The sequence below is a fragment of the Lupinus angustifolius genome, chromosome LG14 (genome assembly GCF_001865875.1).
Source record: "Lupinus angustifolius cultivar Tanjil chromosome LG14, LupAngTanjil_v1.0, whole genome shotgun sequence".
Lineage (NCBI taxonomy): Eukaryota > Viridiplantae > Streptophyta > Magnoliopsida > Fabales > Fabaceae > Lupinus > Lupinus angustifolius.
In genome coordinates this window covers 2314321-2333262 of record NC_032022.1, presented here as the reverse complement: position 1 = coordinate 2333262, position 18942 = coordinate 2314321, and the positions used below count along the sequence as shown (strand labels likewise).

Here is an 18942-nt window from a genome sequence, read left to right as displayed (position 1 = left end):
TCTTTAGCCACTCTTATTTTTATCTCCACGTTTACATTATGTCTTAGAATGTTCTCTTCACAATCATTTCCACTTGCCAAATCCATTTTAACCATTCTCTAAACTCGCCTTGTTTTCCAAGTAATCTCACCCTTTCCAACAAAATGTGACACCCAAATCCTCATTTTGGTAGAAAATAGCAGAGAGAGACAGACACAATTGGAGGTTTGTTTAAGTTATTGTTTTGTTAAGTTTTGGATGTGGAGGAGTAGCATTTATATTTATATATATATATAGAAAAGAAGTAATCCAAGTGAGAAAAGTTGTTATAGTAAGAAATGAGAATAATTAATATAGGTCGATTAAGATTAAAAGATACATATGATTTTTTAACTTTTAATCATAATCATCCAGGTATGGCTAAAAGGCCTAAATTTATTGTTTTCACAATTTTAATAAGAAAATATGCTCACTCGAATTACTCATTATGTTTATATATACATAGGAAGCTACTCAAGTGAAAACAATTCTCATATAAAAAATTATGAGAACAATAGATCTAGGTCTTACAAACAATCATTGATAGTTAGAATTAAAAGTTATTTATTAATCAAATGATAGTCATGTGCATATATCTTTTAATCTTAACAATTCAATCAAGATCTAGTGGTCCATGCTAAGTATTCTCATTTCTCACAATAGTGCATTGTTCTCACGTGAATAGTTCCATATTGAAGATTATATACAATAAACAGCCTCTTCAGTGATATTGGTTTACAAGTAAATAGTCTTGTTGCAATCACCCACCGTTAATCAAAAGATGGAAATATCATAATACCTTGTTGCCATTCAATTTCTCTTCCTGACTCACCAAAATAACACATAAATTATTCACCAACCAATATCCTTTGCAACTTATTATAAATTATAAAACAGCACACAAATAATTACAATAGGGGTTGCTCACAATTCAGCCATTACAAGTAGCAAGAGTGTTGTTGCAAAAAGGGAATAAATCAAACATAGCTGGAGCTTAATTTAAAAACATTATTAGGGGACCAATAGGATCCAGAGGGCAACACACAAAGCTCCTACTTGTAGGATCCGGGGAAGATAGATGTACGCAGTGACGAGAATAATTCCAGGATATGAACATGTGACTTTCAGATCACAAGGCATATAACTTTATCTTGCGCTGAGACTCACCCTCAAATAAGCTAAATTTAAAATACATGTAATCTGCTTCTCGATGATTAGATCTCTTTACCAGATCCTGATGAATATAACTTCTGCTACTAAAAAATACAAGTACTAATTTCTAATGCTAAAAAAGAACCAACACTATTAGAATTCCAAGGTTCAACTTTCTCCAAAATTTACTATCATGGTAATAATGTCCCAACAATTAACAATTAGATTCTTGATAAGTTTCATGTAGCAAAAATTGTCTACAGTCACGAAGCAAGATAACAAAACTGCATCAGTGCATACAAAAAAAAAACTCAGGCTTACAAATAAGCATGGAATTATGCAACATAATCTCTAATAGTTCCCTCCTGTTTCCACCCTTTTTATTATTGATTGAAACAATATTAATCATTACAAGACATTAAACGGCTACAAAATATGAATTAATATTATTGTTGTCAACTAACTAAACCCTGTACATCATTGATCTCTGTATATATTGAAGAGATTGTCTTGTGCTCCAACTTACTAACAACCATTTTTGCTGTTTGTGCTGTTTGAGTTTGTTGCCCTCACAAGCCAATGGAGCAAAGTATGAAGGGTGGAGAATATCGTATACTTTAACAATGAAAGAAAATAGGATGACTATTATCTCAAATAGTAACAATGAGTCTGAAGCAACACTACCTTAGTAAAAATCATTGCTTGATCTTTCGAAGCTCCCAATTACCCTCGCCGTCAATTAGACGCAATTCCAGGGAATGGTATGGTATTAAAGCAGGGCGCTGAGGATAGTAGCGAAGGTAATTAGTTTTGAACAGATTTGGATGGATAATATATGTTTAAAAGTTTAGACATGTTAATAACTTGCTCAATTAGAACTAAATAAATCATATAGTTGTGTGCTGAGAAAGTATGTACTGCATCTATAAATCAGATACTGAATCCCATACCAAATGAGGCAGATTGAAAACGCAGACCATACCCGAATTATATACAGATAGAGTCTTACCTGTGAGGAAGTAACAAATGTGATTCCCATATCTTTAGCAACCCCATATAGGTGTTCTTCAACATCAACACTGGTTGCACTGCCATCATTTTTTTAGAGGGGGTATAAAACAAGGTTAACAACAAATAAGAAACAAATAATTTCTCAGAGACATAGGTGGCCATACATACTTTGTGCACTCGTCGAGGATACCAAATTTAGGCTCATGGAAGAACAAGCGTGCCTTACAGAACAGAAGGTAAATGTTAAAATTGGAAGAGGAGAGGAATTTAAGAACAGATTGAAATGTGTTTCTCTAATTAGAAACTGGGGTTTAAGGTCTATACTAATTAAAAAATATTTTAAGAAATTTAACAAACTCATTCTAAAAACAGAAAAGATTAACATACCATGCCTAATCTCTGCTGTTCCCCAAGAGAAAGAATGTCTTCCCAGTTTGTATTTGCATCCCAGCCTCTTTCATCCCTTTCTAAAAGATAATTCAACCGAACATTCTCCAGGATGACTTGCAAGTGCATGTCAAGCAAATTTCCAGTGTCCGGGTGTACTTTACCTGAATTAGAAAGATTGCAATTATCAGAGCTAAAATGGCAGACCAAAATGAACATATGCATGGACCCTTGAATGAATAGAAGTGAAGGTCTTATTTCATGTACCAAAGATACCTTTTCCATACATCTTTAATGCCCTAAACTCTGCTTCCTCACGGGACAAGGGGTATATAATTTGATCCCGTAGGGTACCCAAGCATGTATAGGGACGCTGAGGAACATAGAAGATGCCATGACCTGAACCAACTTCTTGATCCACATCTTCAGATGGTCTAGAGAGTCTTCCACTTGCAGCTGGCCAAAGTCCTCTGAGAACTCTGAAAATGGAACTTTTTCCGCTTCCATTTGGACCTTTTAACATATGACATGTGTAAGATTTAAACTCTAATCACGAGAATACCCTCTTCTACAGGTGGCAATAAAATGAAATAATGATACAAACCAGTGACAAGCAGGCTTTCCCCAAGCTCAATGTCACATGTCAACTCCCTGGCCAACATCTTCTGAGTAGGGGTTACAATATCAACCTTAGAAAAAGAAATAGCATCTTTAGAACGAATATCTCTCACTGGAAGCATAGCTCCGTCACTGATGAAATTCCCTGTCCCATCCAATATAACATTAGCCCATGAAGACTATTGTAAAGAATTACTGCTATGAAACATCAACATATTATTTTGTATGTTTGCTTATAAAACTAAATAATAATGATGGAATACCAGAGTGTGCAGAGTCCAGAAATTCTTCAAGCTCAAAAATCCGATTAATACCACCAGAAAGCTCTACAAACTTTCTATTCAATTCAAGAATGTCACCAAAAGCTAAAAAGCTTTGAGAAACAACAGATGCTAAGAACCTCAATGCATGTGCCAGATCACCTGTAAGTATAGGTAGCGTATATGTAGCGAGGGACAAAAGGCAGATAAAGATAGTAGCTTACACAAGCCCAAACAATCTTACCCTGGGTACTTATTGATGCACGGTCTCCCTGATGTTCCACGGCATACAACAGGCTAAGCATCCAAGTCACATTATGAGGGAGTTGTTTTGTAATAAAATCATCCAGTATACCAAACACCCACTTCTTTTTCAGAAGGTACTTGGAGTGGGTCAGAAGCTCTCTGAATCTTGATTCAACCATCTGCACCATGTTAAGAGAGTAAAATTTACTGCCTGACAATAACCAAAATTCATAAAGTGTAAACTAAAGTAAAAAGAAATAATCCAAAATTCCCCTTTCAAACCTGAAAGCTAATCACATTCCCATATTATATAGCCTAACATCAAATTAAATTTTATAAAACAAATAAACTCATTTCATAAATAGTACACTTAGGGCTTGCTTGTTTAAGGAATGACAATTGAGAAAGTGGAAAATTAAGAGGGGAGTGAAAACATATTGGAAAGCAAAGCTTTTGATTTCGACTCCTCATTGCTTGGAAATGATTCAATAAATAGTATGTTCAAAATTTGATGTGTGGAGTGTGAATGGGTTTTACTTATCAACCATCCACATTTTTATTGTGTCAAGCAAGTCCAGAGTAATTTTCATTCTAATTTTTCCCTTTCTCAAAAGCAGGCCTTAAAGAAAACACATTAATATTGTAGAGTTTTGGGATGCTCACAGCTTTTTCTCGGGCACCACCTCCAAAGAAAGCAACAGATTCAGCATGAGTACAGAGTCTTTCATGCATGAACCTAGCAGAAGCATGAAGTTGGAAAGTGTAAGAATCATTTCCAAGGCCCTATTTGTTTTAGCGCCATGATAGAGACAGCAGAAGCTAAGATGAGTTTACCTAAAGGTTCCTTCAAGTTCTTGTTCTTGGCTCATCAAATCACCAAAATCAGGAGTAACAATTCGAAGAAAGCCCAGACCAAGTAGCATGTAAGTATAGAGTATGGCAACTCCCCTCTGACCAGTTAACAGCTTCATTCTCCATGTGAACCTTGATAAAAACAAAATTAGCCAGTCAATTCAATAGAAGAAAAGAACAAGCATCAGATATGTTAATTCAAGTGCTAGTAAAATAAACACAAGTAATATAGTAACTCGATTTTATGAATGAAAGTACTCACCACAAAATATCCACAGATGGCTTTACTAATCCAGTGACCAGTCCAGACAAGTCGGTTGTTAACTTCTCCAAATCATGAGTTAGCCTCTGATCTGCATCAATACTTTTGCTTGACATGTTGAAGACCTACAAAGATATGCATGTAACAGGAATTTGAAACCAAGTAGCAAACATTTGTCTAAAATGCATCAAGGCAAAATGGGTCTTGAATAGATTCTAATATTCATAACAGAACAACAGAGAATAAATCATACTTTTCATTCCTTGAATTTAAACCAAGTGAATGAATGCTATTTGTTGTAAATAACAATCAGCATTAGAACCATTAGACTTAATGTACACCAGGAAATAGTACGAATCAGTAATTATTTTTCATGTAAATATATGTATTAAGTAATCTGTGTATGTAAATATCAAGCAGCTGAGCGCCTAAACTCAACCAAGCAAACTCATCCAAACTTTTTCTCCAATATTCACTGAAGTTTATCAACCATCTCAAGATGGTATCAGGGTAGGCTCAGTCCGGCTTCTGCTCAAAGTCCCTTGTGGCTGCTGTTAGGTCTGGCAGAACCTACAACAGCAACAAAAAAGTCCCCTCATCTTGTGTTCTCAATATCCGTAACAACACTTGTTCAGGAACTTGGAAACTAAGGAGTAAGGACTTGGCTGGACTCAGATATTTTATTACGATTGAAATAGCACAATAAAAAGGGTGGCATTGCTATATCCAAAAGAAAGTATGTTCTTCAAATTTTGAAAGAAACTGGGATGCTAGATTGTAAACCAGCCAATGCTTCTACTGATTCAAAATGTTAAACTAGTATCAAATCAATGAAAGCCACCCCTTTCAGCCACGAGTGTCAAAGATGGGTGGGAAATTAGATTATAACACCATAACTAAGCAGGATATATCCTTTGACGTTGATATATCCTTTGATGTTAGTATTTTCAGTCAGTTGATACAAATCTTGATATACATGTCAAGGGTTCTCCCTGAAAGGGGTTGACCTATGAAAACAGGGGCCATGCAGATATTGTGCTTATGCCAATGCTAATTAGACCCACGCGGTGGGTCCAACCCTTCCCTAGACCATTCAGATAGTAAAAGCTTTATAGCAACATGCTGCACTTTATGCTAATGCTGATTAGGCAGGTTTTCACAGTGATAGAAGGTGAAATCTGGATATTGTGCTTTTGTTTGGTGAAACTTCTCTCAGAATAAGTAAAATGTAGTTTCTAGGTCAAGTGTTGAAGAAGAGTATTGAGCTATGTCTCTTTCTACATGCAAACTCATGGTTAATACTTCGGGAATTGAAGTTCTGTGAGATAGGATTCATGAAGTTGATTTGTGACAATTAAGCAAGCATTGCATATTGCTTCCAATCTGGTCTTTCATGAACAACCAATCATATAGAGGTTGATTGTCATTTCATCCATGAAAATATTGTTTTGGGAGATCATTACAGGTTTTATAAACTCAAATGATCGATCAGAAGACATCTTTACTATACCCCTTCAAGGTCCTCAAAGTCATTATATTTGCAACATGCTTGGAGCATTTGAACTTTATGCTCCAGCTTGGGGGGGTGCTGGAAATAACAATCAGCATTCAAACCAGTTGAACTAGTGCTGGTAATAACAACCAACACTGGATCCATATAACTAATATAACTTAGGAAGTAGAAGAGTTAAATGTAGTATTGGACTATTGGAGAGAGTAAAAATCAGTGATTATTTTTCTCGTAAATACGAGAAGTATTCATTGATCTTTGTATATAAATCTCAAGCAGCAGAATGCTTAAACACGAAACTCTTGAATCTGCCCTTTATTTTCAGCAGAAAAAGTAACGATTATTTCAAGAAAAAGTTCCACATTAAATAATACAGTGGATACATAAATGTGATTTATCAAATAATAATTAATTATCCGAACACAAATGTAAAAAAATGCTTACATTGTTAAATTAATAGGAGAAGGAAAAGACCAGTTGAATAATTCATATCCTATTACCTTGTAGAACGCATTGTTTCTCAAGTAGTTTTTGAGTAGATGTTGTGTCAAACGAATACGCCACCCGAGGGCCAGCCTGGCTGTCAAGTGTCTGAAGAACGAGATAAATTTACTCAAATTTGCTACTTGGAAGCCTTATTATGCCAACCATTTCAATTTTTGCCCCAATTTAAATGCTCTAAAGTTTAAACTATCTATTTATCCTTCTCATGGTTTTTTCTATCCATACACACACAGATTATATATATATATATATCATCAGCAATAATATGTAAGGGTGTGCTCCTCTGAAGTGCACTTTACAGGTTAAAGTGCACCAACTAGACCATTGAATATGATGAGTGGTTGAGATCAAATAGTTGGATAAGAATTTTTTTTGGGGGAATTGAAGACTGGTGGAGATCATTATATCTTAATTAATGAATCTGCATCAGAATGTGGTCCAGATTCATGCACTTTAGATCTAAAGTACAAGCTGCACTTTGGAGGAGCCCCAACCCATATGTTAACATATAGCATTATCAGTCCCCAGTAAGGTTAGGAGAATCCAGATGGATTTGTACCAATTACCTTATAGAAGGTGCAATAAAAGAAGAAGCAGCACTTTGGATAACACTTAGACCAATTAACCGAATAAAGGACGCTTTATCCTGCTCCAAAACAAACTTCACAGTGGTACCTGAAAATGCATTCTCTTTTAACATTATCTGCATACACACTGAGAATAATGAAAAGTCAAAGATGAGAAAATACCATTCAGTGATGCAATACGATCAGAGACCCATGTTCTTGAGACAACAAGAAAAGCAACAGCAAGCAGTTGTGCACCCTGTTTATCAAGTACGGTGGGCACCTGAAAGCAAGCAATGTGCGTCAGAAAGATGCACCTAAACTATATTTTAGTTATAGATTAACTCAAAAAATGCATACATTGTGCATCCTTCTATAAGAATGGTTGTTGCCACATAGTAAGACATCAAAGGACATAATTCATATACATTCGTGTACATATTTGCATTTATTTCATCCTGCTGAATACAAGATTGGAAGTGCATCACTGAAAAAGGTAAAGCATAAAGAGAGAACGAAGACAAAATTATGATTGCAGTGATGCGTTTGCAGAAAATTACAATTGCATTATTTTCCAACCAACCACAGTCTGAACAAAACCTGCTGTAAGTAGACCAACCTAAAAGCAATGCCACTATGAATAACCTATAGAACAAGAACTATAGTATGTAGGAGTGAACTTGATTAAAGAGTTGATGCTTGGGCTTTTAATAATCACATCCATATATCAATATCTAAGATATTCAATTTCATAAACGATAAACACAAAGCATCCATATTAATCACTATCATGGAAGTTATCCAACAACACAGTAAAAAAATATAAAAGAATATCTGCAAAAGGTACTCACCAAGACTTTGCACATTGCAGCCACCCTCAAGGGCAATACCCTTGTATTACCACGGATTTGGGGAACAACAGATGGTGAAATAGAATGATTCGTGGATGGAGATGATGCTATCACCTCAGTTATATACGACTGTGCCTCTGAATTTGAGAATGCAGAATCCTAGGGTAACAAAGTGTGGAATTCTTCATAATCGGTCTAAAATAATGAGCAATGTAGGCATCACAAGAAACAAATTTTAAAAATATTTAAACCTTTTTGTTCATGGCAAATGCTCGTTGAACTGCCTTGGCATCACTCTGACGCTTTGTCTCTGATGTCTTCATCGTATCAATCCCCATTTCAGTAGAAGAGTCCTCCCTGGAATATAAATCTGAATCTTATAAACAAAAAAGATACTGCTAAAGTAAGACAATGATTAACAGTACAGTAAGGTTCCAACCTTCTATAATGAACACTCCATCCTCCCTCACCATCCAAGGATAAAACCACATCATGGAATGCAACTAATGCTGGACGATGTGATATGGTTATGCATGATGTTCCCATTGCCCGAACTTTAGCACAAAACCGTTCTTCCATATCAGTAGTCACAGCACTTGTGCACTCATCAAGAATTGCAAATTTAGGCTTATGGTAGAAAAGTCTAGCCATGCCCAACCTCTGCTGCTCTCCCAACGAAAGTTCATCACCCCAATTTACCTCTTTCTGAGGTGAGTAACGGTCCAACAGATATTCAAGGTCAACCTAGAATACATATACATGAAATTCCAATGAAAAGAGGCACCAAAATATAAATACAGTTTGCTAAAAAATCATGTGACATTAAGAAAGACGTGGGATTAGCTGTGAGCTTTACATTTTTCAATAGTTCCACCATCCCACTATCTGTAAGTGGTTCAACCTCTTGATCTGAAGTAAGAGGATAAATTAGCTGATCACGAAGGGTTCCTACAGCAGTGTATGGTCTTTGTGGTACATAGAAAATCTCCTTATTAAGATCAGAGCCAATGCCAGGTTTCACAATATATCCAGATATCAATGGCCAAAGACCACCTAGAACACGGAAAAGCGAACTCTTTCCGCTGCCATTTGGACCTTCAGGAAAAGAATCATCAATAAAATGTCAAATTAACCTTCACAAATAATATTTAGAAGGACTCTTAAAAGAAAAGAAAATAAAACAAAAACACATCAGCTTTCAACCATAATTTAACCAAGACAAGAAAATAAGGGAAGAGCCACCAAAAAGAGAGTTTAGATGACTACCTGTAATCAAAAGATTAGAGCCTGACTCAATCCTAAGGGTAAGATCATCCACCAAGACATTACCAGTGGGGGTCACAACCTGAATTAGGGTGCAGGTAACTATTAAAACATGACGAACATAATACAGTAATAGTTAGTTGAATAGATTTTACTTGCCTTGACTCCAGAAAATTCAATGTAGTTAGCTTCACTTATGCAATTTTTACTTCCCTTTCTTTGCAGTGAAGGATTCTCATCCACCAAGCTTAGCTCCCTTGATACAGCCATTAACTCATAAATGCGATCGGCATACCCACTGTAGCACATACAGATAGGTCAGAGCATGTAGGCAGACAAAATGAAGAAATTGCACGAGGCATGCAGGGTACCAATAAAAGCCTCTAATATCAACTTCTAAAAATTACAAAAACAGAAGATCATTTATACCTGAGACGATTGAGCCGTCTTGCACTGATAGAAAGCGTTCCTAGAGACTGAAATAGGGAAACTATGACACTAGTATGATATCTTAGATTGCTCAACATCTCTGCACGCCCTAAAGTTGAACTATCAGGTTTTAGATGACCAGAAAAGAAAGGCTCAATGATCAAAATAACAGCAACAGTAGCACCAAGGTATTTCAACAAAAAGTCTTGAATCATGCCAAACCACCAATGGTCATGAAGCACAGTTTTCATGTGCCTAACCAAGGCCTTAAACTTTTGTTGAATATGAGATTCTTCTCTCCTCTCTCCACCGTAATATGCGATACTTTCTGAGTGAGTCCTTAACCGTGAGTGAAGCTGTCTGTACTCTCCTTCCAATTGCTGCTCTCTGGACATAAGTTTCCCAAATGAGGGAGAGAAGTTTCTGATTGCAGTCCCAGCTCCAAGTACATAAGCCTGAAAATGCCAGAAGAGGGTATTGAGAAGACAAGCACTGATTCGAACACCTTATCTAAGTTCTAAATAGCCTCCACCCATGAGCAACAAGTCAAAAAATATGGATAGCAATGGTTAATGAGAAATCAACGAAAAAGTACAGTTCAATTACATAGTTACCAATATCCAGAAGACATATTTCGGGCTAGCATATGAACACAGCCGCCAAGTGTATAGAAGTCCATCAGTTACTGCTGTTAAATCATCCAGTACAATTTCACTCAACTCTGTACAGAACTTTGGCACATCACTGGCAATTCTTTGCTCTGGGTTAGTTATCCGACCATCAACATGTGCTATTTTGTAATACACCATGTTCTGAAATCAAAGTAAATGATAAACAGAAACCCATAGTAAATAGAGTATTAAAACAGAACCTATAGGCTTATCAAGCCAATTAAGACTACTATTCACACACACAACCAAAGTTGGCATTGCACAATTGGAATTTAAAAGAATTTATTGGACACTGGGCAGTTACTCTTCTTTGTGGAGAAAGTAGAACATTCTGGGTTAACTTCTACTTATGCAATAAGAAATAGAAAAAAGTATCTGGGTGGTCCTGTTCAAGACCAGACCAAGACCTTAAAGCTATGGCAGTAAATAACCGCTGTAATATTAGACCATTTTTCCTTTTTCAAAACTATATTATTGGCAGTTTAAATTCTTGCACCCAGAAGATTAACAGTCATTAATGACAACTACTATCCATTTCTTTTAGCAGCTATAGACCTTAAGACACCAACAGGCAAATTCTAAAAATATTACAGAGTAATTTTCAAATATTGCAAATAGATAAGAAAAAAGACATGGCAAATAAACATGTGAAAAAAAGAAGAATGAAAAATGAGAAAAACAATAGACCCGGGAATGAAGAAAGCTGACAACTAAATACTGCACTTCATACGAAAGTTGGAACTAAGAATATAAGTTGACCAGTAATTAAACATAAACAACCTAAAAATAGAATAAGCATTCACATGCAATTCAACAATATACCTCAAAATAGTGGGAATGGATAAGCTTTGTCAACATTTTTCTGAAATGCAGACTCAAAGTCCCAGATATGTACTTTGACGTCGACTGGATGGTTGATAAGAGGAAGCACAAAAGAATATTTTCTGAAATTAGCCGGAAAAACAATGGCACGCGTCGTAGAAAAGCAGCACGAAATAGGAAGCCTTGCACTTTTGCTAGCCTGTTGCTCAAAGCAGTTCGCAGCACCTGCAAAAAAATGAAATGATAAATGCCATTGATTTGAAATCTTTATTATTTATCTCTTCAGGGATCAACCAATAATTTCCGTGTATTGCATATTCTGATATTCATATCCTGTTTGCATACAAAACTAAGAAGTCTCTTGAGGTTTTGATATTCAAATAAAATTACCCGTCTTCATTTTCCCCTCAATTTCATTTACTTACACAATCATGTGTACATACAGATATAAGCACTCACATTCCTACAGGTAGGCAACTGCAAAATACATTCTACTGCGGTCTGAGCAAGCTTATATGCCATAGATATATAAGTATACACAATAGTATATCCAAACCATATATATTAAAGATCAGAACCGAGACATATGCTCTTATCCCGATCCCTGTCAAAGCATCATGTCTTCCCTTCCAGACCATGTAGTAATTACTGTTGTAATCACATTTCCCAGTCCAACAACTAGTATAGAATAAAATCCTTTATGAAACATAACATGTTCCCAGGCAGGCGAGGCTTCGCAATGTAAAAAAAAATTGATTCCATAATCGTACTTTTGAATTGATGGGAGTCAATTAGTCAAATACCATGATGAATACATAATAAATTATAATAATTTTGTATAAAATATTGAAGGAAAGCATAAGGCATAATCATCCAAAATAAAATCAGCTTACCACTACGCCAACTAAAGCTAAAAGGTTCCTTGCACCTAATTGGCCCATCTCAGATAGAAGAATTGCAGCAAGGACTTGAAGTGATTTCAAACCCCCTTTCTTTTGTTTATTTTTTGATGCAGCAGCATCCTTCTCAATACCATCCTTCGTGACTTCTTTACCATTGTTGTGCCCATTGCAATGGCCTAATAAATCATGTTTACTAACTCTAAACCTTGATTGCATATATGCAGCTGCTCCACCAGCAGCTAAGATACCAGTTGCAAGTAGTAATGTTTTCCTGTCATTAACAACAATGAGGAATGCAAGTCTGTACGGTCCAAATTCTAATGGCAATTTTTTATAATTACCACCAGTTTCTAAGAGTTTAAACTAAAACAAGCATTAGAAGTTTTGAGATTATTTAGCATATAGGTTTTGGAATAGTATAAGCATTGTCTCATCCCATCTATTTAGTTTTTTTATGGAACTTATATAACTCGTATAAGTCTTAAGTACTGCTGTAATTTCTTTACAGTTCTCATGTCTTTTAGCATTAAGTATTCCATCTTACATGAAGAGAATGCGATAAAAAAATTCTCCAACTGGGTGAAATCCATGCACTTTTTGGAACTTATGTGGGCATTATGAATAAAATAGATGACTAAATTGCAAACTAAATGTGGTAGGTCAGTAGACACACAAATTTAGTCAAAGGGTAAGTCACTTCAACATCGATATGAGATTAAACATCACCAGGAGAAACACATAGAGCAAAAGTCAATACCTCCTTGAAGCCAGGAAACTCTGGCCATGCTGAGTTAGTTGCAACAGCTGAAGGGAAGGCATAGCAGAAGATTAACCTGTCCTCTCCCTTACCAAAAAGTTCAAGAGTTGAGATTGCTCCTCTTATAGTCAGGAGCGAGAAAATCTAGCAAACATTAAATTCCACGCAAAAATGATATATCAGCAACCAGAACTGCAGTCATTATAAATATTTGGACAAAGCATTCTTTAAGCACTCCATGCCCCTCACAACAATGAGGGTCCCACATACATGTCAAACTAAAAATGGGCAAAGGGCAACTTCATGCTAGAAAGCTCAAAGTATGGGGCCTAAGGAAGGGTCAAACCCACTATATGGGTCAATGGTACGCAACCTTACCGTGCACTTACACAAAAGCTGATTCCACGACTAAGACCCATGACCTCCAAGTCACATGGTGAAAACTCCAGATTTATCTATATATGCATGTCAAATACTACATGGACATAATCGTAGTATATTTGTAGTATCTCAAACATATCTATATTGTGTTTTTCAAGAATGTGTATTGACATATTGAATTTGTATCATATCCAGTACTTGCATCAGTGTCAATGCTTCATATGGGCCTGGGGAGTCATAAGATGGTCTAATGGCTAAGGTGAAAGGGTTTAAGGAATTGAGCGAAGAAGGTTGTGGGTTCGAGTCTCAGTCAAAACATAGTAACATTTGCCTATCAAAAAATGTGTCATGTGGGCCCGATTCTCAACAAGAAAAAAGTAAGGGTGGCCCGCTGCCTGAAACTCTGAGGAGCCCAAATGTGTGCAGTCTGATTCTCGCACCCACAAGTAAAGAGAAAATTTTCAGGATTTGATCAGGTCACAAGGCACCAACTTTACAGGTAGCTCGAGGCTCACCCTTATTTATTCTATAAAAAAAAAAAAGTGATTCTCTAAAAATGATTTTGACAGAAACATTTCGGTACAGAAATGAAAGAAAAACTTCTTATTCTAGAAGCTGAATTCCAGATTATGTTTTCATAAAAGAAGAATAACTCAATAACACATCAAATTCTATAACACATCAAAATTTGTCTAACCTTGCTATATAGATAGTGTTAAGCAAGCATGCTCCATCACTCTATAACACATCAAATTCTACCTCTATAATCACTACCACCAAACGTTTATCACAAACCGCTTATTCAAGTAAAAAATTATGGAGCAACGATCAAAATCTGCAACAAAATTACACTAATTGGAATAAACAATAAAATAAAACTCAATTATGACATAATCGAAGAATAAAGAATGAAATAACGTGTGGAATTGAAATAGAGAAATCAGAAATATGAGATTTGAAGAAAACCTAGTGTGGCGATCGTAACAATAGTTGAGAGAATCGAAGAGAAAAAGAAAACCGAAAAAATGAATTGAGAAATGGAGATATTTGAGATGGGTTAGATGGAAAAAAACCCGGTTCAGTATCGGTTTGGGTTTCCGGTTTTTTTTAATAAAGGATTATAGTTATTGATACCTAAGCTTTTAGGGTTAAATCTTCATTATTGTTTTGTTATGCTAACCACATCATTTATTTGATTACGTGAAGGAATGGTGAACTTAATTATTCATATAACATCAGATTCTAAAAAGACAATAGTGTTAAAGTTCGATCTTATAATCGACATATTGGGATTGACAGCTATAGATATTGGTTTCTTAATTATGGGATGAGAAGATATTCGATACTAAAAATTATAAATACAAGACTAAATTACACTACACTATACCGACCACCACTGAGATATAACTGTAATTTTTTAAATATAAAACTTGATGTATGTAATTAAGTTTAAAAAAATATGATATATTACGAAGACGGATCCAAATAGTATAAAAGTTAATACATCTTTATTTTGTTGGTTAGTTACAAAATAATATAAGAGTGATTTAAACAATATCTTCTTATAATTATTTGTATATTTTATAACAACAAAAATAATGACGGGACATTGATTCTTATATTATTTGGATTTGTCTCAACAATATATCATATTGTGTTTAACTAAATTATACTCATCACCCATTTATTTAATCACTTTTTTTCTAAAAATATGATTTAATTACACACTAAACCTTACACCTTGCGCCTTTACAACCTAAAATTCTAAACCATGCACCCTAAAATAATATTAAAAATTCTGATTAAAAAAAAGACTGCATTTTCCTAATCAAATTTTAATTGTAATGGGTATTTAGCCATCGAGTAAAATATATATTCACTATCAACATAAAGATTTATACACAATCATTACATATCAATAAATTAATAATTATTAAATATCAATGATAAATGATACAATAATAATGTATAAATCTTATACTCTATCAGTTTGTACATTTTTTTTTCTATTGGCCATATTGGTATAGTATAAAATTCCCTCACATGTTTGACATTTGTACTACAATCAAATGAGAATGGTAAATGTTTGATTCCCCTTAAGCAAGGTCTCAGATTCGAATCTTGTAGATGGAAAAAATGTCCACTAGAAGAGTTAGTCCCATATACCTGCGGGTGTTCTCGGCTCGGACAGGATTGCCTCTAGTGCCATGATACATGTGGGAAACAAAAAAAATGAAAATGGTAAAAGTGAATTAAGAATATATTCAACCTATTAGCTCAATTTTCGGAATGGGCTTTCACATAAGACCAATCAAGCCCAAACCTGAGCCCATTCCCCAAATTCCCACTCAATTCCATTCCTATAGAACCTAACACTTGAGATTCTTTTTGTTATGATAAACAAGAGTACTTCATGCAACTTACCATTCAATAAAACACATTTAGCAACAAGGTATTAGTCTAGTAGTATAAGATTTTGCTAGATTTTCAGAATGACCAAAATGTCAATGATTCGATTCCTAAGAACGACACTTGTTGAGAGGGGCAACCAAACATTTCGAAAGTGATTAATTTCCTACTCATATGGTGGTGGATTCCCTTGATAGTACCAACAAAAAAACACAATTCATGAATAATGCAACTTACTATAGGCCAATCATGTGTGTTCATTTCCAAAACGTGTGGAAGGAACCCACCTTATCCCAAAGGACCACAACACATCAAATATAGATGTTGTCTTTGTTCTATCCCATGATGTATGTGTTTTGATTCACTAGTTCTAAATGATTGTTATGGTAAAATGGGCTTATGTTACTATTCATTTCCTATGATAATGTTTTGTCTTGTTTTGCCCCCCAAAAAGAAGAAAAGTTAAGGCTATGTACTATAGGAGGGTAAGGAAAAATTAAAAAAAAAACTATTTTTCTTTGTTGGTATCAACTTAGGGTAAGGGAGAAATATTCACCCCATTTTACTCAATTAATTTCCTTTATTTACATTTTTTAATTTTATTAGATGGAGCAATAGAATATTTGTTATAATATAAGAATTTGTTGATGGGTACTATTAAATATTTATGTAATCTTTTGGTGAGCTATTCCTTAATTTTATTGAACTTATAAAACCTAGCTCACTTAAGCTCATTAAAAAGAAAAGGTAACAATAAGACATTGATACAATGGTTTAAGGATTTGGTGGATCCCTAAGTATTTTACCAAGCCAAATGTCAAATGTTCGATTCTTATGAGTAACACTTTTTAGGATAAATAATCATATATCTCGAAAGAGATTAGTTTCTTACCTACAAGATGTACAGATACAAAAGTGAGGCACAATGACTCATTTACTACTTCCTTCATTTCATTTTTTTAATTGCCTTCCTTTTTTATCCTCTATTATCCACAATATCAAACACAAATAGTTAGTAAAATTAGGAGAGTGGAAAAGAACCAAATCAAAAAAATTAAATCAAAGTAAACAGCTATGAAGGAAATAGGGTAGCATGATTCTAAGTAATTAGGTAGTGTTTGGCTTTGAAGAGTGGATATTGGTAAACATGATATAGAAATCACTTCCATTGAAAGCTATTTTGCATCTAATCGGATAGCAAAATCCTTATTCTTGTTATTATCGGTTGGGAAATTCAGAACCATTTTTCCTTATGTGTGATATAAAATGGGTACTTGTTGAAGTGACAAATAGGTAAAGAAAATAGAAAAGAGTAGAAGAATAACACCAAAAATTTTAACGTGGAAAAACCTTCTCAATATGAGATTGAAACAATCATGAAACCTAACCCAGAAAATATCTCTACTATAGAAAGTAAGATTACAATATTTGATTATCTCTTATTAAGAGGATATCACTCAATCTCAACCAAAAAAGATGAAAATACAAACTCTCTCTAGTATCTCATTGGGAATACAAATCTCACACTAAGTGGATATAAACTTTTTCACTTTCTCTTTATGTTGTTGTTTCTCACTTGTTTGTTTTATTTATTCCTCACAAGTCCCATATATATATTGAATGAGAGGAAGACTTCATCATAAAGACATAGTGGGGAATTAAATTATTGTCATAATTTCAAGACACTTTAAAAAATGTTACTCAAACTTTCTAAGTTAAGACTTCAAAGTTCTCAAGAGTCAAAGAATAATTTCAAGACCTTGGAATAACCATCATTGAATTACTTAATAGTTCATCTACCAAGATTTATTGGTGTTGCTTTCACATCAATTATGAAGGATTCTCAACACTATCTACATATTAAAATTAAAGTCGTACATGTATGATCAACAATATTATTTTATACACGGTTATTATATTATCTATCATTTCTTTATATTATTATTTTTCCAGAGTCAAATATAATTAAATATGAATGATGAATGATAATCTATAAAATTCATACACCGATTTTACATATATTATTTTTTTGGGTCAAACCAACTTGACCACTTTACTTGGCACCGACACATGTAAACTACTATACTGCCTCTACTCTCCACCCATGACGTAGCCTTCATAGATTTTTATATTCTTGATTAGTATTACATGGATATATAGCTTTGATTTGTTTGGTACGAGAGAATTAAAGTGAAGAGAAATGAGTGAGAGAGATTGAAGAGAAAGTGAAGATTTCTGCTCTTTGGTTGTGAAGGGGAAAGAGAGAAGACAGAGTAAAAAAGGTGTGAGACCCTCAAGAGAGATGGTGATTTTATTTGAAAGGTTAAATATACCCTCAAAATTTTCTATTTATTTGTTTTAAAAGTGTAATATCTATGTACTGATAGTGTAAAGATTTATATATAGTCATTCATCCTTCAATTGTATTTATTTTATTTGATAATAAATGATGATTGAAGAGTAAAAGAAGAAAATATATATTTCTATTCATTTTCTCTCTTTATTCTCTTATACCAAACATCATAAAAATTTACTCTGATTCTTCTCTTTATTTTTCTCATATCTTTCTCTTTCTCACCTATTTCTCTCTTCTTATTTTCTCTTGTCAACCAAATAAAGCAATAATAAATAACATTGATAACAATTAAGTATTTTTTTGTATTTTTATATTGTTATTTTAATGATGTGGAAATGTTTGTCACATAGCTTTACAAGTTCTTCTCCACGCAAATAAAATTTGTTAATGGTAGTATACAAGTCTATTCCCATCCCTAATAATAATAATGATGAATATGAGAGTACAAATTGCTAAAAGGTTAAACTAGAAAGTAAGTTATTATATGAAGAAGGAGTATTTTTCAACAAATGAAAGTTAAAATTGCAAATTAGAGGAAATATTAATATTTGTCTCAAGGATATTGTTTAAGGAGAATAAAAAAATTGTCTTAGAAAAAAAGATGTTTTCATGTATCGGAAAGTGAACACAAATGGAATAACTGAAGTACACAAACATGGTTTCCAAAACAGTGTTTAGGAGTGAAAGAGATTCCATAGGTAAAAGTCAAAAAAAA

At 34.2% G+C, this 18942-nt stretch overlaps 1 protein-coding gene across 5 annotated transcripts; it reads right to left on the bottom strand.

Moving 5' to 3' along the window:
- Positions 803-14623, bottom strand: LOC109326748 (ABC transporter D family member 1). Of its 5 annotated transcripts, none has more exons than XM_019559533.1 (28): positions 14429-14623; positions 14160-14297; positions 13082-13225; positions 12316-12595; positions 11423-11647; positions 10544-10741; positions 9930-10384; positions 9660-9798; positions 9504-9582; positions 9094-9332; positions 8677-8981; positions 8489-8594; positions 8238-8396; positions 7570-7669; positions 7387-7495; positions 6817-6907; positions 4807-4931; positions 4527-4676; positions 4356-4428; positions 3691-3871; positions 3450-3608; positions 3173-3331; positions 2845-3081; positions 2569-2732; positions 2350-2402; positions 2180-2258; positions 1855-1952; positions 803-841 (listed from the first exon to the last, which is right to left on the bottom strand). In XM_019559533.1, exons 3-27 carry the CDS (start codon positions 13141-13143, stop codon positions 1866-1868), a joined length of 4014 nt encoding a protein of 1337 aa, XP_019415078.1. In that variant the 5' UTR covers positions 13144-13225; positions 14160-14297; positions 14429-14623; the 3' UTR covers positions 803-841; positions 1855-1865. The 5 variants fall into 5 exon arrangements, with proteins under 5 accessions (XP_019415078.1, XP_019415079.1, XP_019415081.1 ...); XM_019559534.1 differs by having other exon boundaries at positions 808-830; XM_019559536.1 differs by lacking the exon at positions 803-841 and adding an exon at positions 1328-1427.